At 39.1% G+C, this 27,305-nt stretch overlaps 1 protein-coding gene across 2 annotated transcripts; it reads right to left on the reverse strand.

The window, feature by feature from the left end:
* On the reverse strand, positions 1-27,177 carry MED17 (mediator complex subunit 17). Of its 2 annotated transcripts, XM_014835412.3 has the most exons (12): positions 26,189-27,177; positions 23,503-23,669; positions 21,535-21,754; positions 18,957-19,093; positions 18,779-18,863; positions 18,274-18,426; positions 17,238-17,368; positions 16,031-16,215; positions 13,135-13,272; positions 3,598-3,715; positions 1,646-1,805; positions 1-570 (listed from the first exon to the last, which is right to left on the reverse strand). In XM_014835412.3, exons 1-12 carry the CDS (start codon positions 26,436-26,438, stop codon positions 359-361), a joined length of 1,956 nt encoding a protein of 651 aa, XP_014690898.1. In that variant the 5' UTR covers positions 26,439-27,177; the 3' UTR covers positions 1-358. The 2 variants fall into 2 exon arrangements, with proteins under 2 accessions (XP_014690898.1, XP_070346537.1); XM_070490436.1 differs by lacking the exons at positions 18,779-18,863; positions 18,957-19,093.
* Positions 27,178-27,305: the final 128 nt, after the last annotated feature.

Consider the following 27,305-nt stretch of genomic DNA (forward strand, 5'->3'; position numbering starts at 1 on the left):
GAATTTTTAACCATATGCTTTATTTGATGTCAACATCGAAGGAATATTTTAAAAAGCAAATTCAAACCCGTAAGTTAGTAACATTTCAAGTTAACTGCATAAAAAAAAGTATTATTTTACATCTCTCCATATGTATACCCTATAACTGTATGTAAACCGCATTTCAAAGCACTTGTCACTTATAAAGCGAAAGGTTTCAAAATGCTTGGTAAACACTTGCTAATTATTATTTTTTTAAAACAATACTCCTTTGGAAGATTTCTTTTCCTTGTGCTTATAGTTGATCTGCAGACATCTCAAATCAAAGTTTCTGGAAACTTCACTGGAAAAAAAATTCTGAAAACTGTTCTGGAAAAAATCATAGCAGACAAGGGCTAAGTGCAGACATAAGCAGCTCCATTTTATAAACAAAGTTTCGACCTTCCATTTTATTCCACTGAACCTCTCTGAATGGTCCACGAAGATGATTCCATTTGCTATCTTGTAAAACGTCACTTTTTGGAAGGTCTTTACATTGGTTACGGGGAAACTGAACCATAATCTTGCTGCCACTTTCAGGGCCATTACGAACTGTGGAACAAAACCAAAATATCAACACACTCATTTTCCAAACTAGGAAACAAGGGTAGATCCCACTTCATTCTACCATGAATACAAAAACCTTCTCAGTCTACTAACTTGAAAGTTTTTGTTTAAAACTGCTTTTCAGTTACAATATGCTAAAAAAAAAAAAAAAAAAATTACATATTCTAGGCTGGTACAAATATTCATGAATTTCTGTTTGTGCTATAAAAATGAGGCAAGATGAATTCTGGCTTAGGAAAGGCAAATGTCCTATATATTTTCAGAAAATCACCAATTTAGTTTTTCTAAAACATTATTTGATAACCCAGTCATTCACTGAGTTGGTTAATGTACACCTACCGTCCAATGAAACTCAAATGTTCAGATCAGGATTGAGAGGGATGAAGGAAAGGTTATTCTGCATTAAGAACTGCAGGGCTCAATAAGGCTTTATTACTCAGGATAGGAGAAAAGTGTATTTTGAAATTCTTATCAGTTAAGACATGGCAATGACCAAGCCTACACATTCACAAGCTGTGATCCTGTGGGGAACAATTTCTAATTACCCAATTTTTAAAATATTTAGAGCAGATATTAGAAAAGACCATACTAAAACCATAAGCACTCCAAATATAATTTTTAACTAGATAATATGTGTAACTGCCTATTAAAGTGCCCTGTTCATAGCAGGTGCTTCATAAGACACCTTTCCTCGCAGCTCCATTCCTTTGCCATCTTTAGGATCAGGTAATATTCTTGCCTATTTGCAGCAGCACTTTTTTAAAAGCACATATCCCTTAAATGTTCTGATCTGCAGGAAGAACAATGCTGATGGCAGTGTTCAGATGATCTCCTAGGAAAATATGTTGCTAAGCAAAACATTTGTTATAAATACTAGAAAGAGGTAATACTCTGTTGCTCTGAATAACCGCCATGGTCAGATAAATGCTCAGCATACCTACTACATGAACTCACTTATTGTAGAGATAAATTACTCTTAGGTATACGGAACTATTAAAGCTACATGTTAAGGCCAAACTCCCAAAGCTCTCTTCACATTCAAAGAAGCAGAAAGTATTACCTGAAATAGCGTAGTCACCATTCGGGGAGGCCACAGTTATGGCAGAGGCATTGCCAATGCTCTCTATGGGCCCAAGTCCCACATGATTACTGAAGCTAAGTACTTGCCAGCCCATAACCTTGGCTAGCTGCTGAACCGCATGCACCTGATGCTGTGACATCTGTGAATGGAAAAGGAAACTTTGCTGACAATCAGCATGGACTTTTACTTTGCAGTGACTTGACATCATGAATGTAAAGTAAACTTTCGTTGGGTTTTTCACTGCCTGGCACAGGAACCCCATCTTACATTTGAGGACCCCTCCCCTGTGTGAATACTGCCGGGGGGGGGGGTGGGGAGCAGGACCCCACCTTCCACTACAGAGGCTAAAATAGTCCCATGCTCTCCCTGTCCACTGGCAGCTTGAGCACGGGCATATGACCTAAACTTGGCCAAATGGAAACTCCCACCTGGATCAGTGAATGTGGAACAACATTAAAAGCAGCACGGTGTGCTGAGTATCTTCCAGTGACCCCTTCAAATCCACCCTCCACCCTACTCTGCCCTGGCAGGTTGATCCGTATAGTTACACTAACAGCTTTCTATGTCCTCCGGCTTCAGGTTGGGTTCAGATAATGGGAGCCACCCAGGTAATGGGAGCCATGCCACCGGGGCCAGTAGGACAGCAAGGAGGAGAGTGAGGTCAGGGCATTTATTCCCCTGGTACCCTCCCTGTGAGGTTATCTAGGCTGGTTGTATCCCTGATAAAAGGCTGCTGGTCTTCTCAAGGTGGCCTGTTCTATGTGACTCTCCCCTTTAGGTAACCTACAATCTGTCCCTACCCATATCCCTTTGGCTTTGGACTGCTGACTACTAAACCCCTCAGACCTGGTTACTAGTATCAGCAGGTTACCACACTTTCCCTGATGGTTCTGCTACACCCACACTTTTGTAAAGAGACCCTCCTGAAATTATCCTGCATATGCCACTACTTCATGTTAAGACCCTGACTAACACCCAGGGGCAATTCAGAGTGAAGGCAGCAGTGCCAGGATGGCAACAGTGACATCCCCCTGGTTGTGGTTCTCACCATCTCACTTCCTTTTATCCCCATCCGTCTGCAAGCCTTGTTCTCTAGACTTCCCGTCAATTCTGGAGCTACTCAATTGCTTTCCAATACAGTGTGTGTTTGTGTGTGTCCTTAAGTCGACCAAAGCCATTTTAGGTGTAATCAACCAAGAGGTGCTATACCTCACAAATGCGTTTTATTTACCTGGCATCAAAGCAGGTCAGTATAAAAGATTATCGCCTGTAGGATGGAGACTGTCAGTATTTTTTTGTTAATTTTATGTAAAATATAAATATATGTTTTATGTGAAAGATACACTAGCATTTCAAAACCTCCCCTTTCTCCCATAACTCAGTATTTCAGTGGATCATCACAACTCCATGAAGAAGGCAGGAAAAATACTGTTCTTACTTTACAGATGAGGAAAGACAGGTGCAGAAATTTGTCCCATGTCACAAAGCAAGTTTGGGGTGGAGTGGGACCAGAACCCAGCACTTTCCATTCTGCCCTTAACAGGAGAAACTTTTTCTTAGGGCTTAAGATGAAAATATTCCATTTACTATGGAGAATGGTCACTACAGTTTTGTATCTGATCTCCCTTTCTCTGGCTTTCTTGGGTTAATACTTGTCCACTTTCGTGTGGTCCTGGAGGGGTTGTAAACATTGGCAAAACGAGAAATAAAAAAAGTTTTCTAGTCTCAGAACTGGTCCCTCATCTTAAACTAAGTGGAAACAAATCTAGGATACTTTATTGACATTTTCAATTAACCAAGAGATTGCAAAATGTGTACTGGAAAATAAATAAGATGGCAGAAAAAATGGTTTCTTTTTATAATTTACTATATTTTACTTCTTAATGGTCATGAGAGGAAGGGACTCAGGACTTGTGGTCTGCAACTATTACCTGAGACAGCAGGAAATCCTGGAGCTCCTGCTCCTGATGGGACAGTGTAATTACTCTTCCATCTCTGTGTACAACTCGAATCTGCTCAACTCCGATATTCAACTGCAGCTGAATGGACCTTTACAGACAAACATACTTAAAATCAGAAATGTTCAAAATTACCTTATACGATGCCACAAACATTAAAACTTAATATCAAAGAAAAAGAAGGTAACAGAGAGTTTTAATAACCTACACCAACACCCATGATGGAGTAGGATTTTCTTAGGTTCAGCTAAACCGTCAGACTTCCACCAGACTACCACAGGCCACACCGGGCACCAGTCTCCTCAGAAGGACATAGCAGAGGAGCTACAGCCTGCCAGACAGCCAACACCATGTGCTCCTCTTCTATGGCAGTCCTTGCAGCAGGACATGCAGCTGTCTACACAGCAGCAGTGCAGTGAGAGGAGATCCACAGGGGGTATGTGTGGGACGGCTTGACTTAGAAACTGCATTCCTCACAGGAGCCGCATGCTCTTTTAACAACTCTAGAGGTGTGGTTTCCAGGGTCCCCAAAAGAGACACTGCCCAGTTTTAGAAGTCCCCCTATCTAGGAAAGCACAAAGGTATCCCTGTCAGGTATTTATAATTCCTCCCAGTCTAGATCCATTTTACTAATTTGGGATCATTTTTGTCATAAGCAATGTCACCTAGTATACTACACAGATGGCATCTTTCCTCACCCAGTTACTAAGGGACCAGAGCTAGAGAGTTCCCTTTTCACACAGAAATGCAAAGTTTTGTTATCTTTTCACCCTTTCCTGAAATAATCAGCAAACAAGTCAGGGTATGTACACTCTATTTAAACTTGACGTAGGTCAAACAAACTTGTAAAATAGCCAACGAATAACATGCAGATCATGACAGTGTTTCAAACCAATTTACAAATTTTTAGCATATGACACGTACCAGAAACACAAAATCCCCCAAATCAAATAATCTAGATGAACAAATGCAAAAAAAAAAATAGCATTATATCTTTCCACATTTTTTCTAACTTTACAGTAAATATTTAGGAATAAAACACTTTGGCAATTGTCTGCATAAAATTGTAATTTTGATGAATTAAAGTTTACATATTTCTTTCAAAGAAAAACACAAATTCAGAAGGCTTAAAGGAAAAAACTTGGGGCCGGCCCGGTGGTGCAGCAGTTAAGTTCATACATTCCACTTTGGCGGCCAGGGGTTCGCCAGTTCAGATCCTGGGTACAGAGCTATGCCCTGCTTGTGAAGCCATGCTGTAGCAGGCATCCCACATCCAAAATAGAGGAAGATGGGCACCAATGTTAGCTCAGGGACAATCTTCCTCACCAAAAAAAAAAGAAAGAAAGAAACTTATAATTTTAATCAAATTTTTAAAATTCTTCTTTAAAACAAGGGTAAGAGGGAAGAGGAATTCTTGTCACAGCAGAGTTGTGGCAACTACTTTGGAAAGCAATCTGGTAACATTAATCAAAAATTTAAATGTCCTTATTTTTTGACCCAGTAATTACACTTGTAGGACTTTATCCTGTAGATATACTTGCACTTGTACAAATTATTTTGCTGGCATCCAACTAAAATGTTCATCAATAGAAGGCTGATTAAAAGTCTCGGTACATACAATGGAACACAATAAAGCTGTAAAAAAGAATGAAGTAGATCTGTATGTGCTGATAAGGAATGCTTATTCACCAATACAATACTACCAAGTAACAAAAGCACACAAATTGGGAATGATTGCTAATGGGTACAGGATTTCTTTTTGGGTGATGGAAATGTTCTGGAATTAGATAGCCATGATAGTTATACAACATAGGGAATATACTAGAAACCACTAAACTGTAAACTTTAAAATGGTGAATTTTATGTTATATAAACTATAATTCATTTTTTAAAAGCATGCAATATTGTGTAAAGGAGGCAGGGTGCAGGTAAGATATATATGCTTGTAAATGTATAGATTTTCCTAGAAGGATATGTAAGAAAGAGTTTTCAAGGCTTGCTTCTGGGGCGTTCTAAGAAATAGAATTACTTCCAACTTTAAACAGCATAAGATGCCCCAGCTACAAAAGATGAGGAAGGGCATTCTACTACTTCTTTCTACTTCCTCTTCCCTCCTGACTCTATCAAGACTACATCATCTCTAACCTTTCTTCACAGAAGTTTAGAACATTTACACTGAGTTCTGTAACCATAACTCCATAATCCAATAAATTGGTTGGTCTTAGTTCTAGATGCAAACAACTCAATGCTGGTAACTTCTGTTCCCATCTCCTTTGTGCTCACTCTCTTAACTTTTTATTACGGGAAATTTTAAACGCAAACAAAAGTGGAGTACAACGAAAGCTGATGACCCCATTACACAGCCTAACAGTTAAAAACTCACACCAAACTTGTTTCATCTATATTCAACACTGACTCTCCCACTACACTCCCAAGTCACTCCAATTAGTTTACATTCATCACCAGACATACTACCCTTTTTTTCCCTTGTGATGAGAACTTCTAAGATCTACTCTTTTAGAAACTTTCAAATCTACAATAGAGTATTATTAACCAATAGTCATCATGCTGTACATTACTTCCCCAGCACTTACTTATAACTGGAAGTTTGTACCTTGAACACTTTCACACATTTCACCCAGCCCCACCTCTGGCAACCACCAATCTCTTCTTCATATATTAATTTGTAATTGTGATTGCTCTCCCCTTAGTCTCTCCCACCTAAGATACAAAAAAAAGGACATTCATAAACCAACAGAGGACATTCACACAATACAACAGATGCCTGAGAGATCCAAACAGCCATATATCTGAAGGTGGGAGAGCTGGACCCCTCCCCTGGGAGGCAGTGGAAGGATGTAAGGAGACCTCCTCTCCCTCCCAAGCAGCAGCGATCTAGGGTGTGAGACCTCGTGTGGCAGCCAGTGCATAAAACTGAGAGGAGAAGGGAAGAAAGGCAGCCCTCTGTGAAAACACCTGCATTCTCAGAGTTGCCACCCAGCCTGTGGGAATGCTCCACACAGAGGCAGGTAATCAATTGTGGGGGTGTCCACACCAACCCGAGCAGCCCAAGCGGACAGACAGTGAGTGCAGAGCCAGGGGTGTGCGTGCACGCAAAAGAAAGCGTCCATCCTCCCCATCCTGCCTGGTGCACCAGCTCAGCTGGTCAGCCAGAACAGGGGATCCCTGCCAGAGCACCTCCACATACATGTGTAGAGGAGTAGCAACCAGTGGACAAATGCAGATGAGCCCTGTCGGCACAGCTTCCAAGAGACAGGCACATCTGCCAGGGGTCACAGAAGGGTCAGAAAACACAGCTCCTGCCTCCCCCAGTGGTGGCAGGTGGAATCTGTGGCCACATACTACCATTATGCTATGGAAGAAGTCCACTCCATCAGATAGCATGAAAAGGTATATTAAAACTCCAGACCAGAAGGAAAATGACAAGTACCTAGAAATCAATCCTGAAGGCACAGAAATCTACAATCTAAATGACAGAATTCAAAATAGTTATCATAAAGAAACTCAGAGAGTTACAGGAAAACTCAGAAAGACAGTTCAATGATTTCAGGAATAAAATTAATGAACAGAAGGAATTCTTCAAAAAAGAGATTGAAACTATAAAAGAAAAAACCAATCAGAAATGTTGGAGATGAAAAAAACAATGAAAGAGAAAGAAAAATCTTAGGGGCCAGCCCAGTGGCACAGCGCTTAAGTGCGCATGTTCTGCTTCTCAGTGGCCCGGGGTGTGCCAGCTTTGATCCCGGGTGCAGACATGGCACCGCTTGGCAAGCCATGCTGTGGTAGGCGTCCCACATATAAGTAGAGGAAGATGGGCATGGATGTTAGCTCAGGGCCAGTCTTCCTCAGCAAAAAGAGGAGGATTGGCAGCAGTTAGCTCAGGGCTAATCTTCCTCAAAAATAAAAAAGAAAAGAAAAATCTGGAGTCTTTAAAAAACAGATCTGATATTGTGGAGGACAGAGTCAGTAGTTTAGAGGACAGAAATACAGAAATGCTGTAGACGGAGGAGGAGAGAAAACTAAGACTAAAAAGAAACAAGAAATTCTCCAAGAAACATCTGACTCAATAAGGAAATGCAACATAAAGATTATAGGTATTTCAGAGGGAGAAAGCAGCGGAGAGCTTGTTCAAAGAAATCATAGCTGAGAACAACCCAAACCTGGGGAAGGAGCTGGAATTACATGTAAACAAAGCTAATAGAACTCCTAATTACATCAATGTAAAAAGACCTCCAAGCATATATTAGTAAAACTGGCAAAAATAAATAACAGAGAAAAAATATTATGGACAGCAAGGCAGAAGAAATAACCTACAAAGGAATCCTTATTAGGCTTTCAGTGGATTTCTAAGCAGAAACCTTACGGGCTAGGAGAGAGTGGAATGATACATTAAAAAATTCTGACAGACAAAAACTTTCAGCCAAGAATACTCTACCCAGCCTTGGATATGATCTGAATTATCCTTCAGATATGATGGAGAAATAAAAACTTTCCCAGATAAACAAAAGCTGAGAGAGTTCATTGCCACAAGCCACCCCCCCCCCAAAGATATGATCAAGAAGGCCCTCATACCTGAAAAAAAAAGAAGAAAGAAGTTTCAAAGGAAATAAACAGGTAGACAAAATCAGAAAATTGCTGCTCTCTATCAGAACAGGTTAGCAAACAATTATAACATTAAAGAAAACAGGAAGGAATTCATCAAAAATAACTACAATCACTTCATTTAAATTGCAAACTCCCAACACAAAATCGAGTAAGTCTGTAACACCAATAACTTAAACAGGGAAGAGCAATGAGACAGAACCTACTTACACTAAGGAAATAAGAGGCTATCAGAAAACAGACCATCTCATCTATGATGTCTTTTATATAAACCTCACAGTAACCACTAAACAAAAAATCAGAACAGAGACACAAATGTAAAATATAGAGAAAACTGAGAAAACCATCATAGGGAAACACCAAACTGAACTGGCAGTCGGAGATACACAGCACAGGAAACAAGGGAAATACAGGACAACCAGAAAACGAGTGATAAAATGGCAGTATTAAGACCTTATATATCAATAATCACTCTAAATGTAGATGGATTGAATTTTCCAGTTAAAAGACAGAGTGGCTCAATGGATTAAAAAACAAGACCCAACAATATGCTGCTTCCAGGAAACACATCTCACCTCTAAAGACAAACATAGGATCAGGGTGAAGGGATGGAAGATGATGCTCCAAGCCAATGTTAAACAAAAGAAGGCAGGTGTTGCCATATGTATATGAGACAAAGCAGACTTCAAGATCAAAAAGGCAATGAGAGACAAAGAGGGGTAGTATATAATGATAAAAGGGACATTCCACCAAGAGGACATACACTTATAAATATATGTGCACCTAATTCAGGAGCACCAAAGTACATAAAACAACTATTAACAGACCTAAAAGGAGAAATTAACAGAAATACAGTAACAGTAGGGGACCTCAATACCCACTTACAACAACAGACAGATCATCTAGACAGAAAGTCAAAAGGAAACAGTGGAATTAAATGAAAAACTAGACCAGATGGACTTAATAGAAATATACAGAACACTCCATCAAAAATCAGCAGAATACACATTCTTCTCAAGTGCACATGGAACATTCTCAAAGATAGACCATATGTTGGGAAACAAGGCAAACCTCAATAAATTTTAAGAAGACTGAAATCATACCAAGCCTCTTTTCTGACCATAATGCTATGAAACTAGAAATCAACTACAAGAAAAAAGCTAGGAAAGTGACAAATATGTGGAGACTAAACAACATGCTACTGAACAACCAATGGACGAATGAAGAAACTAAAGAAATCAAAAAACATCTGGAGACAAATGAAAATGAAAATATACCATACCAACTCACATGGGATGCAGCAAAAGTGGTTCTAAGAGGGAAACTGATAGCAATCCAGGCCCACCTTAACAAATGAGAAAAATCCCAAATAAGTAATCTTAAACTACACCTAAGAGAACTAGAAAAAGAAGAACAAACAAAGCCCAAAGTCAGCAGAAGGAGGGAAATAATAAAAATTGGAGTACAAATAAATAAAAATTGAAACCAAAAAACAGTAGAAAGGATCTTTGAGAAGAAAAATTGACAAAACTTTAGCCAGATTCACTAAGCAAAAAAGAGAGAAGTCTCAAATAAATAAAATTGAAATGAAAGAGGAGAAATTACAATGGATACCACAGAAATACGAAGGATTATAAGAGAATACTATGAAAAACTATATGCCAACAAATTGGACAATCCAGAAGAAAGGGATAAATTCTTTAACTCATACAACCTCCGAAAACTGAACCAAGAAGAAACAGAGAATTTGAATAGACCAACCACAAGTAAAGAAACTGAAAAAGTAATTAAAACCCTGGAAAAGGCCGGCCCCATGACATAGTGGTTAAGTTTGTATGCTCCGCTTCAGGAGCCCAGGAATCGCAGGTTTGGAGCCAGGGCGCAGACCTACCACCTCTCATCATGCCATGCTGTGGCAGCATCTCACATAAAATAGAGAAAGATTGGCACAGATGTTAGCTCAGTGACAATCTTCCTCAGAAAAAAAAAGCCTCCTCAAAAATAAAAGTCCAGGACCAGATGGCTTCTCCGGAGAATTCTACAAAACATTCAAAGATTTAGCACCTTTCCTACTCAAACTATTCCAAAAAATTGAAGAATACGGAGCACTTCCTAACATATTCTATGAGGCCAACATCACCCTGATCACAAAGCCAGACAAGCACAACACAAAGAAGGAAAACTACAGGTGAATATCACTGATGAACATAGATGTAAAAATCCTGAACAAAATATTGGAAAATCAAATATAGCAATATGTTAAAAGAATCATACAGCATGATCAAGTGGGACTTATACCAAGGATGTAGGGATGGTTTAACATCTGCAAATCAATCAATGTGATACACCACATTAACAAAATGAGGAATAAAAATCACATGATCAGCTCAACAGATACTGAGAAAGCATTTGACAGGATCCAACATCCATTTATGATAAAAACTTTCAATAAAATGGGTATAGAAGGAAAGTACCTCAACATAATAATGGCCATATATGACAAACCCGGAGCCAACATTGTACTCAATGGGGAAAAACTGAAAGCCATCCCTCTGAGAACAGGAACAAGACAAGGGTGCCCACTCTTGCCACTCATTCAACACAGTACTGGGGGTTCTGGCCAGAACAATTAGGCAAGAAAAACAAATAAAAGGTATCCCACTGTTTGCAGACGACATGATTTTATATATAAAAAACTTTAAAGAATCCATCAGAAAGCTATTAGAAATAATTAACAACTACAGCAAAGTTGCAGGATACAAAATCAACTTACAAAAATCAGTTGCATTTCTATACTCTAATAACGAATTAACAGAAAGAGAACTCAAGAATACAATCCCATATACAACTGCAACAAAAAGGATAAAATACCTAGGAATAAATTTAACCAAACAGGTGAAAGACCTATACAATGAAAACTATAAGACATTATTGAAAGAAATCAATGATGACAAAGAAATGGAAAGTGATTCCATGCACATGGATTGGAAGAATAAACATAGTTAAAATGTCCATACTACCCAAGCAATCTACAGATTCAATGCAATCCCACTAAGAATCCCAATGACATTCTTCACAGAAATAGACCAAAGAATCCTAAAATTCATATGGGGTAACAAAAGACCCTGAACAGCTAAAGCAATCCTGAGAAAAAAAAAAAAACACAGCTGGAGGTATCACAATCTCTGACTTCAAAATATACTACAACACTATAGTAACCAAAACAGTACAGTACTGGTACAAAAACAGACACACAGATCAATGGAACAGAACTGAAAGCCCAGAAATAAAACCACACATCTATGGACAGCTAATCTTTGACAAAGGAGCTAAGAACATAGAATGGAGAAAGGAAAGTCTCTTCAACAAATGGTGTTGGGAAACCTGGACAGCCACATGCAAAAGAATGAAAGCAGACCATTATCTTACATCATACAGAAAACTTAACTGACAATGGATTAAAGACTTGTAGGTAAGACGTGAAACCATAAAACTCCTAGAAGAAAATATAGGCAGTACACTTTTTAACATTGGTCTTAAAAGGATCTTTTCAAATACCATGACTACTCGGTCAAGGGAAACAAAAGAAAAAATAAACAAGTGGGACATCATCAGACTAAAGAGCTTCTGCAAGGCAAAGTAAACCAGGATCAAAATGAAAAGACAACCCACCAACATGGAGAAAATATTTGCAAATCATATATCTGACAAGGGGTTAATCTCCAAAATATATAAAGAACTCACACATCTCAACAACAAAAAAACAAACTGACCAAAAAATGGGCAGAGGATACGAACAGACATTTTTGAAAGAAGATAGATAGATAGCCAACAGGCACATGAAAAGTTGTTTAACATCACTGATTATTAGGGCAAGGGAGATCAAAACTACACTAAGATATCACCTTACACCATTAGAATGGCTGTGATCGCCAAGACAAAAAATATCAAATGTTGGAGAGGATATGGAGAAAAGGGAACCCTCATACACTGCTGGTGGGAATGCACACTGGTGCAACAACTATGGAAAAGAGTATGGAGATTTCTCAAAAATTTAAAAACAGAAATAGTATATGACCCAGCTATCCCACTCCCGGTATTTATCCAAAGAACTTGAAATCAACAATTCAAAGAGACTTATGCACCTCTATGTTCACTGCAGCATTATTCACAACAGCCAAGATGTGGAGCAACCCAAGTGCCCATCGACTGATGACTGGATAAAGCAGCAGCAAAATAAGTCAGACAGAGAAAGACAAACAGCGCATGATTTTACTCATATGTGGAAGATAAACTAACACGTGGAAAAAGAGAACAGATTAGTGGTTACCAGAGGGGAAGGGGGTTGGGGTCAAGGGACACATATATATGGTGACTGACAAATAATAACGTACAAATGAAACTTCACAATGTTATAATCTATTATGACCTCAATAAAATAATTTAAAAAATTTAAAAGGACAAGTAATAATACATAAGAATTTTTTTGAATTTAAAATAAACGCATATGTTTTTGAAAAAAAAAAACAAAACACCGAGGCTGTTTTAGGCACCATATGGAGAGTATAGGCTCTAATATAAATGACCCCACTCCGTTCAAATGTCTTAGACTCAGCACAGCCTCAACGGCAAGAATGGAAGCAGAACACAGTCTCAGGAGGCATGGCAGCTTTCTGCTCAATGCTGAGGTTCATTTGCCACCATAGCTTAAAAATGTGACATTTACCTAATAGAGACTATTTTAGACATTTTTACCTCTAATTCTTACAAAAACTCTACAGTTGATATAATTTACTGGAATGTTACGCCATCCTAGCAAAAACCCAAAATCTCAATACATAAAAAACAGCTTAATATATTAAATGAGTAACTTTTTTTGACACTTACTTGCATATTTGTTCATAACCCTGTGATGTGATTAAAACTTTCACACTAGATTCATAAACGTCATTAATATTTGACCAATGAGCCTGTATCTGAGGATCCTCAATGCGACTTGCTAAGCTGTCAATGGTTGCAGCAGTTCTTTTAAAGGAAAGAAATGAAAATTTTTAGAAAGTCACCATATAAAATAATAAGATTATAAATCACGTCAATTTTATGGATATTTGAAAATCAGATGACTACTTTTTGGAAATACCACCATTTGAAAAGCAAAGATTTTCAAGCAAGGTCAGATGTAGTTCTCAGACCCTCCTTCAAGTTGCTCTGATGTGCTGGTTCTCAGCTTCCTGTTACAGCACACTCTCATGCACAGCTTTATTCTCTTTTAACTCCATTTGTTTTCGCCCACTCAGGAAATCTTATGAGAACACAGGCGAGAAGGACACTTCTAGGGTAATAACCTCAGCTCTATAAAGAATATAAATCATTCATAAATATCAATAGTTGATCCCTGGGAACCAATGACTTGGGACACACCCATAGCTGAGGCCCATTACTGTAATGGAATTATCATTCTCAAGAGAAGCTAGAATGTCAAATCACTATAATGTATAGCTGAAACTAATAGGATATTGTATGTCACCTATACTTCAATTAAAAAAAGGAGGGAAAAAAAGAGAGAAGCTGGAGAGACTTTCTGTACAATTAAAACCTTATACTCCAAGAAAGATAAACATGATAAGTGAGAAATAAGATTCATCAGTGCTAATTATGTACCAAATATTGTAGCAAGTGCTTTCCTGAATTACATCATTTATCTTACTAACAACCCTGTGAAGTAGGTACCATTATTATCTCCATTTTCCAGAAGAGAAAAAAGCAGTTGAGCAATGTTTAGTGTTATAGAGCTGTAAGCTGGGGTACAGCACCTGGGAACCTAACTCCAGAGCCAGTAACCTTTCCTTTATATTTTATATATGCTAATCATCAGCCACCGCCTAGAACAAAGCTTAAACCATGGAAGCTAACCAAACTGCTGGAGGTCCTCAGTTTCTAAGGGGCCGACTCTAGCACTTTATTGGAAAGAGAAGGCAAAGCCAGGAGGAAATGGGAGGAAATGACTCGCCGGTAAGGAAGGACAAGGGCTGTTACATAAATGGGCTTGGAATTTGCTCTTTGACCCTGCTTCTGCTCGAGTATTGGTTTCTTTCAATCCATACTTAACTTTCTCTATTCTTTTTCTGTGATTCCTGACAGTGTCTCAAAAATTCCGACAGCAGATAAACATGTGAGAATGTTCATCTCAGCATTACAATTATCAACAAACTAGAAATTTAAAATATCTAATAATTGAGACTTGGTAAAAGAAATCATGGAATATTCATATAATAGGATATTACATAGCTATCAAAATATCTTTGAAGGCAGGTGTATAAAATTTAATGATCCCAGATTTGTTTTTAAAAAAGATACACACACCCTGACACACATATATCAAAATATATGAGCACGTTAACAGTACGTCTCACTGGATATGGTGTTACACAGATGGGCTTGATACATTGGAACGTGATTTCTATACCTAAGGGAAAAAAGGGGACATTTTTGAAAGCTTTGCTGCTTCCAAGATTATAACTACTACTCTGAAATTTGTAATGGTTCTCAAGATAGCTATATCCATGCCCCTCATTTATTTCAAGGAATATTTAACTTTATGCTTAATCACAAATTTGCAAGATTAACAATAGACTCAAATTAACAGCTTTTATAATTGAAATGTACAAAAGGAAAGTAACAACAGTAACCTACTGTCTATAATATTTTCGTTGTTTGTAAGGAACTTCCGCACACATTCTTTACTTTGCTCCTAAGCCCAGACTCCTTATCTCCAGCTGAGCGAGGAACAGACGGGGCCGTCGGGAGTAAGTCACCCGCCCAAAGTGACTTGGCAAGTGGCTGAGCCCTGGCTTGAACTCATCTTTTACCCTCAATTCCTTACACCTTTCACTGAATCATGCTGTCTTCTCTAACATGTCTGCCTAATTAATTTTACTAAAAGTTTCAATTCTAAGACGACAAGATAATGTGCTAATAAAACCATGACTGTATTAACAGGAAAAAGCTGAAAATCAAAAATAAAGTATCATGTACAGAACAACAGCGTGCCCAGGCCTGAAAGTCTGGAGTACTACCTACCAAGGCACAATTACGAATGAAGTGAAAACAGGCTTCTTCACTAAGTACCAAAAATAAAACAGGAGACCATCCTTTACCACTTGAAAAAGATACATTTATTTAGGCCCAATCATGCCAAGTTCTTTTGTAAACAATGCGTATGGAAGAAAGAAAAGGAGCTTTGGAGTTACACAGACCTGGCATAAATCCTGACTGCTACTTTTTAGCTCTGTCACCTTGAGCATGATGCATAACTTCTCTAAGCCTCAATTTTCTCATCAGTAAAAATGGGTTAATGCTATCTACCCCAGAGAATAAGGATTAAGTAAGTCAACATACGGGAAAGTGCCTTCCAAAGTCCTAAAATGTGTGACAACCAAAAAACATAGAAAGCTTCAAAAAAAGATTTACATCAGTTCAGCAATAAGTATCTCAGGGACAGCTTCCAGAAGAAAGTATGGTATTGTACGGGACATTCCAAGTCAGTTGTCTTTCAAAGTTTCAGTGCCAGTGTTACAAACACTATCTGAAGTTACATGGGCCAGGGGTCTAAGTCTTCCAGAACTTGACAAGACTGTCTACGACCATAAATTCTGACACTGCAGCCACCTTCCTCTCCCTGGAAAAAAGGGTTAAAGCATGCCAAAAATAATGTCTAGGAGATAACTAATAAAGGAAACAGGAATGCAGTTTCTAAAAAACCAGTAACTTTGTTCATCATTACCTGCTCCTCAGAAAAATATGCTTTGCCTGTTTAATTATTTTTTCCAGAAGCCCTTCACTGGACTGTAATGAATTAATTTCATTTTTATCAAAAGCTTGAGGACCTGAAAGTCTCATTCTCTTGTGGCCGAAAGGTGCACTTGCTGGATGAGGCATCGTGATGGAACTCAAGGTCTGTTTATGAAACTGTAACAAGAACAGCCATTTTTAAATGACCGATACCCACACGTGAAATACTACACAATGTTCACTCAAAGCATGGCTCACATTTTGGAAACAAAAGCAATGGACGTGAACCAATATAAAGGCAATCCTGGCACACAGATAAACGTCAATATCTACTAGGCCATGCATAATGCGAGTTTGTTAAGAGAAGGGTCCTTTTCAAGCTGTCATTTTTATTTTAAAGAACAAAAACAAATATTCTTCAGTAAGTCTCATTGACAGAACATATGCAATCAGTACATAGTTATTCCATTATGTCCTAGATTAGGGGTTCCCAAGCCTGGAAGCCTATCAGAACCAAGTAAAGAATCTTCAAAAGACTGAACCAGATTTGGGGGTGAGGCAGGGGAGGCTGGAATATATTAAGTTTCCCAGGGGATTCTTTTGAAATTAGCCTCAACTGTGAACCAGCACTCTGGAAACACAGTTCTAGATGACCTGTAAATAGACTAGTCCCAAAATAGCCATCCTGTTCACAGGCTCTGGCAAGACATTTCCCCTGAACACCCAATCAGAATCCGTCTGCACCCTTACCACGTGTTTCTTATTCTCTCTATAAAACTTCTAGGGGCTGGGACCAGTGGCATAGTGGTTAAGTTTGGTGTGCTCTGCTTTGGTGGCCTGGGTTCATAGGTTTGGATCCTGGGCACAGACCTTCACCACTCACCAAGCCATGATGTGGTGGTGACCCACATATAAAGTGGAGGAAGACTGGTACAGATGTTAGCTCAGGGTCAATCTTCCTCATCAAAAGATAAAAAGTTTCCCTAAGAAATACAAAAAAAATCCCAAAAACCTTCTGGTCTATTTCTACCACTAGAAGCTCTGCATGGGAACAGAGGTTGTATTCTGATTATGTCTGTATCCCCCCAGCATACAACAAGGATCTTTCCCATCACAGATAGTGAATGTCACTGCTATGAGAATAATGAGGACTCAGCAGATGGGAGCTTGTGCATATTCACTGCCCAGGGTATGCTTACCTCTCTCATTAATAGATGCAAGTTATGCTCTAGGACATAAAGATGGTCCTCTGGACTTTGCTTCTCAGTAGCAGATTTTTGGGATTTCTTATCATTTGAAGAATGGCACAAAGAAATAGATAACTGCAAGCCTATTTATAAAAATAAGTAGCACAGACATAAATAACCTAAAATATGGAAAGGCAGAAACACATAAAGCATAGTCATAGCCCATTCTCAAAAGATACATTCTAAACTTGAAGAAGGGGGTTCATGATTAACATTTTGCACCAAAAAGACTGTTCATGAATATAATAAACTACCATGTACTTTAACAATTCAAATTCTGTTGACCTACGATGTGGCTGCTGACCTTGAGGTGAACAGAAACGATATATTAATTAATTTCTTCCTTCTTGCCTTCAAATTTAAAACAAATACCTTTTTTAAGGAAAACACAGAAAGTTAGTATCTGGTCTTACTGACTACAAGACAGACACTCTTCCCTGCTCCCATGAGAACGAGGACGGAATTTTTCACTCCAAAAACCCAATCCCTTGACAACATCTATGAAGATACTCCTCAGAATTTATGTAGAAAACAAGTGCACAGCTAACTACAAATTGATCTCCAGGGAAGTCTAACTGCTTCTGAATAATATAATTAAAATTCAACTTCCAAAAATTTAGGAATATATGGGTATTTAATAAATTAAGCATTTTCTAATTGATATCTCATTTAAACAATAAGGCAAGATCCTTGAAAAATCCTCCACAATGGTGGTAGCATAGACACCCGAAAGCAACTGTTGCTGAATAATGGCCTTGCTACTGCGAATTTTTAACATAGACTGTTTAAAATCCAGGAGTTACACTATTCAGGACCTAGAGTTAGCAGCGTAGTCTGTGTTGCCTGCTGTACAGGCTGCCGCTACGGACAGCGCACTACCTCTCTGCTCTGCCTGTTCCTCCAACACACCCTAACAGCTACCCAGTTTATCCTGTTCCCCAAACCACAAAGTCCTGTTTATAAATCTCAAAGGGTTGGCTGCTCTTACTTGGAAAGGGCTGAGAGATAATCTGGTTTTTCACCACAATGTGAGGGATCTGTGATTTAAATTGAACAGCTTCCCGAGAGAGCTGTGCAAAAATTTCTTTACACAAGAGAACGTTTTGTGCTGCTTCTAATTTCGTCTGCCAATGTGGGGAACCTGAAAGACAGTGGACATAAATATGTATTAATTACCTGATGATATTATGTATTAACTAGCTTAATGGTGATCTGAATACATACGACAAAAGTTCAGAAAACACTGTATTACAGCATATCCTTTCCAAAACATAAAAATTCTTTTACACAGAAAAAACTGGTAAGTAAGCTCAATCTTTAAAAAAAAGATTCTACAGCTATTCACTAATGCTTAATTAACAAATTCTAAACAGTACATTTCCAATTGTTCTTACTCCAAAGTACCTATTTTTCCTATTTATATTTATCTTCAGTTTATTTGTAAATGTAAGCTTAGGTAAGACTAGACGTTAGAGGATGGAACATAACTACACCTGGTTTGGATTTGGGCAAAGGTCGTTTGAAGAGGTTAACTGTGCCGAGATCACCTATGTCTGGAGCCTGTTTTTGAATTGAAACCTATGTGACAATAAAAACATGAAAGAAAAAAGTTAGCAAATTAGCTTCTGGGCTATTAGTAAGAAATTACTTGAAAAATACACTGACAAATACCTTGATATATGCAGACCCTTCTAAATCACTAGGAATTTGAACATCAAGGGGACAGTAATCTTCAGGTATCTTCTTATCCAGATCGATATCTGTATTCTTTATTACCTCAAATGTACCGTGATGGGGAAACAGAGATCCTAATGGAGTATTAAAAATAGGAAAATTAGGGGCCAGCCCTGTGGCCGAATGGTTAAGTTCATGTGCTATGCTTTGGCAGACCAGAGTTTCACTGGTTCCAATCCTGGACGTGAACCTAGCACCGCTCATCAAGCCATGCTGAGGTGGCGTCCCACATGCCACAACTAGAAGGACCCACAGCTAAAATATACAGCTATGTGCTGGGGGGCTTTGGGGAGGAGAAGGAAAAATAAATAAAAAAATAAAATAAAGGCTACTTAAAAAAAATAGGAAAATTAAAAAGTTAACACATTAAGTACATTATTAAAAATATAATAACTCACATCCACATCATTGAATCATAAATTAAGTTCCCAACAAACACATGTGTTCAGAGGAAAGGGGAAGGGGTCGTGGGCAAAGGGTAGAGAGAAGGCAGGAGAAAAGACTTATTTACCTTAAAAAAATAACACTGCTTAGTCTAATGGTACCACTATTATAAAGGAACTCCATGGGCCATCCAAACTGTTTTATTCCAATGGAGTTTCGATAAAATGAATGTACTTCCGGAAAATATTTCCTCAGATTTAAACCTTGGAGATTAAATACTTCTGGAGCTCAGCATCTGTAATAAGGTTTAAACTGAAGTGTTCTGAATCCAGCAAGAGAAGAACAAAAGGACAGAACATACACTACCTCTTTTTCAAGCAGTTCCTAAATTTTTATGTGATATCTTTTTGTGTAGTGCAGAAGTTTGGGGAAGTTGTTCTGGGCTGCTGAATTATATGAGGAATGGGCACTTAAATGTAACTGCTGTTTTGTAACAAGAGAAGATGTTCAAGATCTTTTTGTAATTAAAAACAGAATCTAGGGGCCAAGCCCATGACTGAGTGGTTAAGTTTCCATGCTCCGCTTTGGTGGCCTGGGGTTCACTTGTTCGGATCCTGAGCGTGGACCTAGCACTGCTCATTAGGCCATGCTGTGGCAGCATCCCACATAGAAGAACTAGAAGGACCCACAACTAGGATACACAACTATGTACTGGGGCTTTGGGGAGGGAGGAAAAAAAGAGGAAGACTGGCAACAGATGTTAGCTCAGGGCCAACCTACTCACCAAAAAAACCCAAAAAACCAAAAAACAGAAATATAATCAAATCCTTGTCCAGTCATGCATCACTTAACAATGGGAATACATCCAGAGAATGTGTCGTTAGGCGATGTCATCATTGTTCGCATATCATAGAGTGTACGTACACAAACCTAGATGGTATAGCCCACTACACACCTAGGCTATAAGGTACTAGTCTTATGGGACCACCATCATATACGCAGTCTGCTGTTGACCAAAACGTAATGCAGCGCATGACTGTATAACTGTGGGTGACTGTCCCATGGAAAGAAATTAGGTAAAGTACTTGTACATAATTATTTGTTGGCAAGAACTTATAACGTCCAGAGCCAGAAAGTACTGCTTCTACAGACCACCTATTAAAATGTAAAAATGTCTCTGTCATCTTGAATTCATCTTTGTAAGGGGATTTTACCTCCAGAATTTAAAATTTCCCAATTCTCATCAATGCTGAGGCACGGAGGCCCCCCAGTACTTGACCAAACCACCTCAACTCACCTTCCTTTACTTTCAGGATGAGGATGGCTTGCTCTGGCAAATGAATCCTTCTGAAATATCACTCTACTATTGCTATCTCATGATCACAGCCAGGCCTCCTCGCTTTATCCCTTGGCTTTCAAAGCCTTTATCCCATTGATCTGTGAATCTTATAAACTCCTACCAGATAGTTCCTCTAAATACATCTGAGCAGCTCATATAAAGACATCACCATGACTACCCTAGAACCTGCTATTACAGCTCAATGCGACAAAGAATTTATACCAAATGATATGAATTCAAGATCAAACTTTGGTATACTCCAAGAAAATACATTCCTTAAGTTAGTGTGCAGCCTTGGTTGAATGGGGAAGAGAAAGGCAAAGTATTTTCACCATCCTCTCTTCACCCAGGATGTGAAAACAGCTCAGCAGACTAAAAGGAGAAAAAAAGAATAAGGAAGAATAGAAATGTCTCTTTTCTCCTTTTATGCCCAGTTTTTAAGGGTTACAGGTAAGCTTCTGATTGAAGAGTCTAGCCCTACCTCCTGCTTTCTGACTAAAATGTCAATTGTGGTCAGGGTGCGTTAGCACATAAACCCTGTCTCTGAACTTTCTTTTAAACGTACCTAAAAGGTTTTCAAATTGAATCTAAAATACTCATATATATATATATAAGGCTATGACAAGAGTAATTTCAGCTTCTTCAGCATTACGTGTACAGAAACTAAAATTTCAAAATGTAGCATGTAACTGAGAAACAACAGATTATAGAACATGTAACATTACACTCAACCCTGTATAGTTTTTTGACAAACTCCAGTTTAAAAGCATAGTTCTTAACAATAATCTATACCTGCACTTCTGTAGCTGAGATCTCCAAGAATTTTATCTCCAACTTTTCTAAGTTTCCAGTGTTGCCTTAATCTCAAAAGCTCAGAGTTGAAGTCTCTTTGTAGCTTATTTTCTTGGTTTTCAGTCACTGATTTAGTCAGTCTTTCTGCCCCCTTCAATAGGATCTGTGCTGCTCCCGCAAGTGACTTCTTTTTAGATATCAACTGCAATGTCTGAGGATTCTATCAAAAATAATTCAAAAGTACACTTCTGTACTATTTTTAAGTGATTTTAAAATTATACATTTTCTCAATAATAAAATACTTATTATTCAAGAGAAAATTTAGAAATTAACGAAATGCAAAGAGAAGGGAGAAAAAGTACACATAATAATGTTTTTTCTAAAAATAATAACGTTAAACTATTTCTTTGGTTAAGATGTTAAACCACACACACTACAGTGGACTATAGATCAGAACTTACCACTGCATCAACTCTGGCCAGCGTGGGTTAGGTCACCCTCTTATGTACCACCAGTCCCCACTTCCCACCCATGTGTATATTCACTCTTTTGTGGCACTCAATACACTTCTGATTAAAGTCTATAATCTCTGCTTGAATGTAACCTTCATGATGGCAGAAATCACTATATCCACAGACCCTAGAACAATGCCTGGCACATCATATTTGATTTAATGAATAAATGAATGACTCCAATGAGTATAGCTGTAAAATTATCCTGTGTTACAGCAAGCTACCAAAGTGCCTTTGGAATTAACACTGAAGCCATGTGGCATTAATATTAAAAGTACTTCACTGAATGCTAATTTTTGGAAAACTGATGAGAAATCAAAATCTATGTATTATATATACATACATCAATATCCATAATCACCACCAATTTGTATATTTATTAACCACACATATTTCCAAAGAGCCAGGTTTAATGAAAGAAAGTTTTCTGGTTGTATAAGAGTCAAAATCATGAAATTTCAAAAAATGTCACAATAATCTTTTGATCATATTAGGGAACCTAATTCTAAGTTCTTGCAGAGCTCAAGAAATTCCTGGAGACTCCTCTCTGGGAAAAGCACAGAATGGTAAGAAAGGCAGGGGGCTATCAGTGAGGAGCCAGAGTTCTCATCTTGGCTCTCTAACCACTGGCTTTACTGCAATCTGAACACATCACAGATGGCTCTGGGCTTTAGTGTTTCTCTCTGTAAAATGAAGGAAGCCGGCTTAACGATCTCTAAGAAGTCTTCCAGCACAATGCTTCTAGATTCTGAAACTATTATCATGTGAGCAATTATATTCAATTAATAGGGTTCTTACAACAATTATTTCCTCTCCATGCCGCTAACTTGGTCTTGGTCCTGATGCTTGTTGTTCTTAAGGCCATACTAAGTGGCCTCCCTGATTTCAGATTCTTCATTCACCAATCCATCCTTCTGCTGCCTCCCTTTCATCTTCTCATGTTCAGAAATTACATATACTCTTCATCAAATCTCAACAATTCTACCTAGCTTTCAATATCCTCTGTAATTTGGCTTTTCTAACTTTTCTAAGCTGGCCCTAAAAGGGGGGCAAAGGGAGTTTGAGGGGGAAAACTGAGACTTCGAGAGAGAAAATAACTTGTTTGAGGTCACAGGGCTAGTGAGGGCAGAGGCAGGATTTAAACTCAGGTCTGTCTGACTCCAAAGCCATTTTACCATCACATTTTTGTGTAATATATTACAGATCAAGGATCCAGGCTCTTTAAAGTATTACATTATTAATGAAACTTAACTTTTCTGAGAGTCACAGGTATATTAATAAAATAACAGATGAAGGAGATACAGTTTTATGCATTTGTTTTGACCCAGTTAGTTTTTAAATCTCCATCTGGACTTAATTTTGCATCAAAGGAAATGGAATAATAGGGACACAATCTAAAAAATGGTCCTGAGACTTAATAAAATGGTATCATCATTCAAATAAAGCCCAAAAATACCTGTTTTGGGGGAACTGCATCCTGAGAGACGGGATCAAGAGTCATAAATTTTTTGTCCCTAACAATACTGAGAACATCATAGAGAACGCACATCTCTGTCAGGGCACTTCTCAAATTGTTCCTCACTGAGTCCCAGGGCCAAAGGGAAGGCTGAAATTTTACCAACCCTGAAACGAGAAAGAAAAAGAAATACAAATGTATTAGTTACACTGAATAGAAGACAGAAAGCTCATTTAGAGGTTTAAAAGCACTAAAAGAAAAAATAATGAATTTTATTTCAAATTGTTCCCTCTTTTATTCCATGCTCTCCACCCTTTCTTGAATCTTTAACATTTAAGTTAGCATTCCTACAATGGAAAAACAAATATGATAGCTAACTTCTGTAGGTTAAATCCAACATTACAACATGATAGGCATTCAAACATCTTTTTAAATTTATGCAAGTCTTTTTAACAAGCTTTTTTCTTCTAGCTTTTAAAACTTGAATAATTGTAGAGAGTTTCCAAAATACAGAAAAGTACAAAAATAAAAATGACCTATAATGGCAACACTCAGATAGTAAACACTATTAACGTATCTTCCAACCTCTTAATTTTTTTAAATTTATTTTTTGAATTAAATTTCACAAACACATTCTCACTATATAGAGTTCAAACAATAGAGAGTTACAGAGTAAAAAGTGAAAGTTTTCCTTCATTCTCTACCCTTAATTCTCTCCCCTCCTGAGAGGTTATCACTTTTAACAGGTGGGAAGTACCGTTCCAAATGTTTTCCTACGCATTTACATACATATACTCCCATTTTCCAATACTTGCTTTTCCCCCCACTTAATATGTCCTAGAGACACTTGCACGTCAGCAATTACAGATCTACTTCATTCCTGAACAGTGTATGATATTCTGGAGCGTGAATGTCCAACAGTTTAAGCACTCCTATTTAACGGACATGTAGATTGGTTCCAACAGTGCTAGCAGCGGTCAGCATCTGGAACACACATCTGTGTACATGTAGAACCTTTCCCGGAGGTGAAATTCTTAGCCATGATATTAATGGGTCAAAAGAGAGACACATTTAAAAATTGTGACACATACTAAACTGCCAAACTGTCTTTCAAAAAGGTTCCACCAATTCACGCTCCCGACAGTGGATATTAACAATCTCTTAAATTTCTGCTACTCTTATGCATGAAAATAGTATCTTAACGATGTTTTCATTTGCCTCTCCCTACTAGGGGGATCTGAAGTCTTTCCTCCGAGAGATGACTGTTTCTATCTTCGGCCCATTTTTCCAATGGGTTGTTTTTTTCTTTTCAGTTTGAAGCGATTCTTGGAATACAGGGGATATCAAGCACTTGTGTGTTATAGGGGTTGCAAATTCTTTACCCAGTCTGTCATTTATCTTTTTACTTTTTATGGCATCTTTCCATTATTATCTTTAAATTTTATGTGATGAATATATCTATCCTTTCCTTTATAACTTTTGTTTATGTTGCTTAAGGTCTCTCCTACTCCTAAGGTTATAGGATTATAACTTCCTTCCAATATTGCTTTATTCTCTTCATTTGCATTTCAATCCTTGTGGAAATAATTTTTGTGTATGGCATGAGGTAGTATTTACCTTTTATTCCCAAACGGACCCCTAACTGTCCTACCATCACTGGCTTGAAACATCTTTTTTTTTTTTGAGGAAGATTAGCCCTGAGCTAACTACTGCCAATCTTCCTCTTTTTTTTGCTGAGGAAGACTGGCCCTGAGCTAACGTCCATGCTCATCTTCCTCTATTTTGTACGTGGCACGCCTATCACTGTATGGCTTTTGCCAAGCGGTGCCATGTCCGCACCGGGGATCCGAACGGCGAACCCCGGGCCTCCGAGAAGCGGAACATGTGAACTTAACCAGTGCACCACCGGGCCGGCCCCTGAAATGACATCTTTAAATTCCCATTTACACAGAGTTTGGCGCACACAACTAAATCAACAATTGTATTTTTTATCCTTGACAAGAATGAGAATCCAAAAACCACTCATACTTTTCCTACAATTCTCTAACTAGCCTCCCTCTTTCCCGTTTTGTTTTCCCTATAATTCGTTTACTACATAGCATTCAGAGTAATCTTTTAAATCTGTCTACTTAAAATCTTTCAAAAGCTTTCAGTTGTCCTTCTAATAAAAGCCAAATGCTTATCCTGGCCTAATGGCTCTACATGATTTGGCTCCAGCCTACCTCATCTATCTCAGACCTTATCTCACACTCCACTCAAAAAAGATCTCTTTTCAGTGGGTGTTACTATCAGCCACATTGCTAAGGGAAGCAAGCAACTCGCCCAAGATCACAGGCTAGTAAGAGGTAAGCGGCGATGCGAATTACAGGGCTCTTAAACAGAATGTTCCACGTTACAGACGCTCTATTAAAAACTTATTTAAACACTTCACCAGTGACCGTGTCTCCAACGCTCCCACTCAGGAAAACTTGCAGAAGGATAAGGAGTATTGAGTCAGGCGGTCCCCTATACGTCCAGCATAAAACAAAAAACGACGACGAGCACAGTTGCTGTTCCGCGCGGGCGTATTTCACAGTACTCCCACGCTCAGCATCTCACCTAGCGCGGGAGGGCGAATGACAGGACCCGGGCGGGCGCGGCACCCCCACACCCGCCCCGCGGACTCGAGCAGCAGACACGGCCTTACCTTCCTCGTCGTCCTGGTCCGCGCTGGACCCGGCGCCCGCCCAGTCCTGCGCGTCGCCCTCGGGCCCCGCCGCCTCCTCCTCCTCGGAACCCGACCCCTGGCTGAAGTCGATCCGCTGGGCCAGACGCGCCAGATTCTGCGACATGGACAGCGGCTGCAGGTACGTCTCCGTGCCATCCAGGCCCACCTCCTGGACCTGCTTCTCGCAGGCCGACTCGATGCTGATCCGCACAGCGCGCACCCCAGACATGCTGGCGGCGTCGACAAGCGGCGGGAGGACGCCCGCGCGAACAGAAAACCCAGGGAGGAGGCAGAGGCGCCGCTGAGGACTGTCAGGAAACCTACGCGGCTTTTCGGCCAGAACCAAGGCGGAGGCCGCAGCGACTTTCCCAGAATGCACCGCAGGAGATATACACACACCCCGTACCCGACCCAACCCTCTCGGCTGGCTGTCTTCTGGAACGAAACTGGCAGGCGCCGGCGTCCCGGGCTTCCGGGCGAGCCCTTCCGGTGACTCCCAGCTCACCGTCGCGAAAAACTTCCCGGCCTGTAGGAGGCGTGGCCGGCGGTGGGAGCGAGGGGCGGGTGCAGAGAGCTAGAGAGGCTGGTCCAGGGTGTCTGCGTTTTAAAAGTTAACTTGCTTGAAAGTGGAGGAAGGCAAGCTGAAGAAGGCCGAGAAGAGGTAGAGATAGGAAATAAATGGGCCCTGGATCTTAGTGATGAGAGTCCCTCTGAGAATGCTGAGATCTGAGGGCTTACACCTAGAGTAGAAACAACATGTCTGAAGATTTGTAAAGTAAGGGCGTAGTTTGAGGAAAATTATTGTGCTTATCCCTACTTAAAATGATACTACATAATTAATCCGTTTTCCCCTTAGTTGTAAACTCCATGACGGCGACTATCTCCAGCAAGCATAATAGACATTGGTGCGTAATAAGCGCTTAGTAAATATTTACTTCATACCTGAGTGACTGAGAATAAATAATCTTTAACAGATTAAGAAGCAGTGGTATAACTTCAGTCTGAGTCCCCGAGAAAGTGTTTCATTAGTAATAATTCCAAAGGGAACGGTGGATTATTTTATGTTACAAAACTCTACTTAATTAAGGAATTATGT

The sequence above is a fragment of the Equus asinus genome, chromosome 20 (assembly GCF_041296235.1).
Source record: "Equus asinus isolate D_3611 breed Donkey chromosome 20, EquAss-T2T_v2, whole genome shotgun sequence".
In the NCBI taxonomy this organism is placed as follows: Eukaryota; Metazoa; Chordata; class Mammalia; order Perissodactyla; family Equidae; genus Equus; species Equus asinus.

Excerpts from the sequence above, each read along its gene's own strand:
- MED17 (XM_014835412.3), bottom strand. The coding sequence starts at position 26,438 with ATGTCTGGGGTGCGCGCTGTGCGGATCAGCATCGAGTCGGCCTGCGAG. Across the intron at positions 17,369-18,273 it reads TATCTCTCAGCCCTTTCCAA|GCTTGCAGTTATCTATTTCT; the intron begins GTAAGAGCAGCC and ends TTTTATAAATAG. Across the intron at positions 571-1,645 it reads TGGTGACTACGCTATTTCAG|TTCGTAATGGCCCTGAAAGT; the intron begins GTAATACTTTCT and ends TTTGTTCCACAG.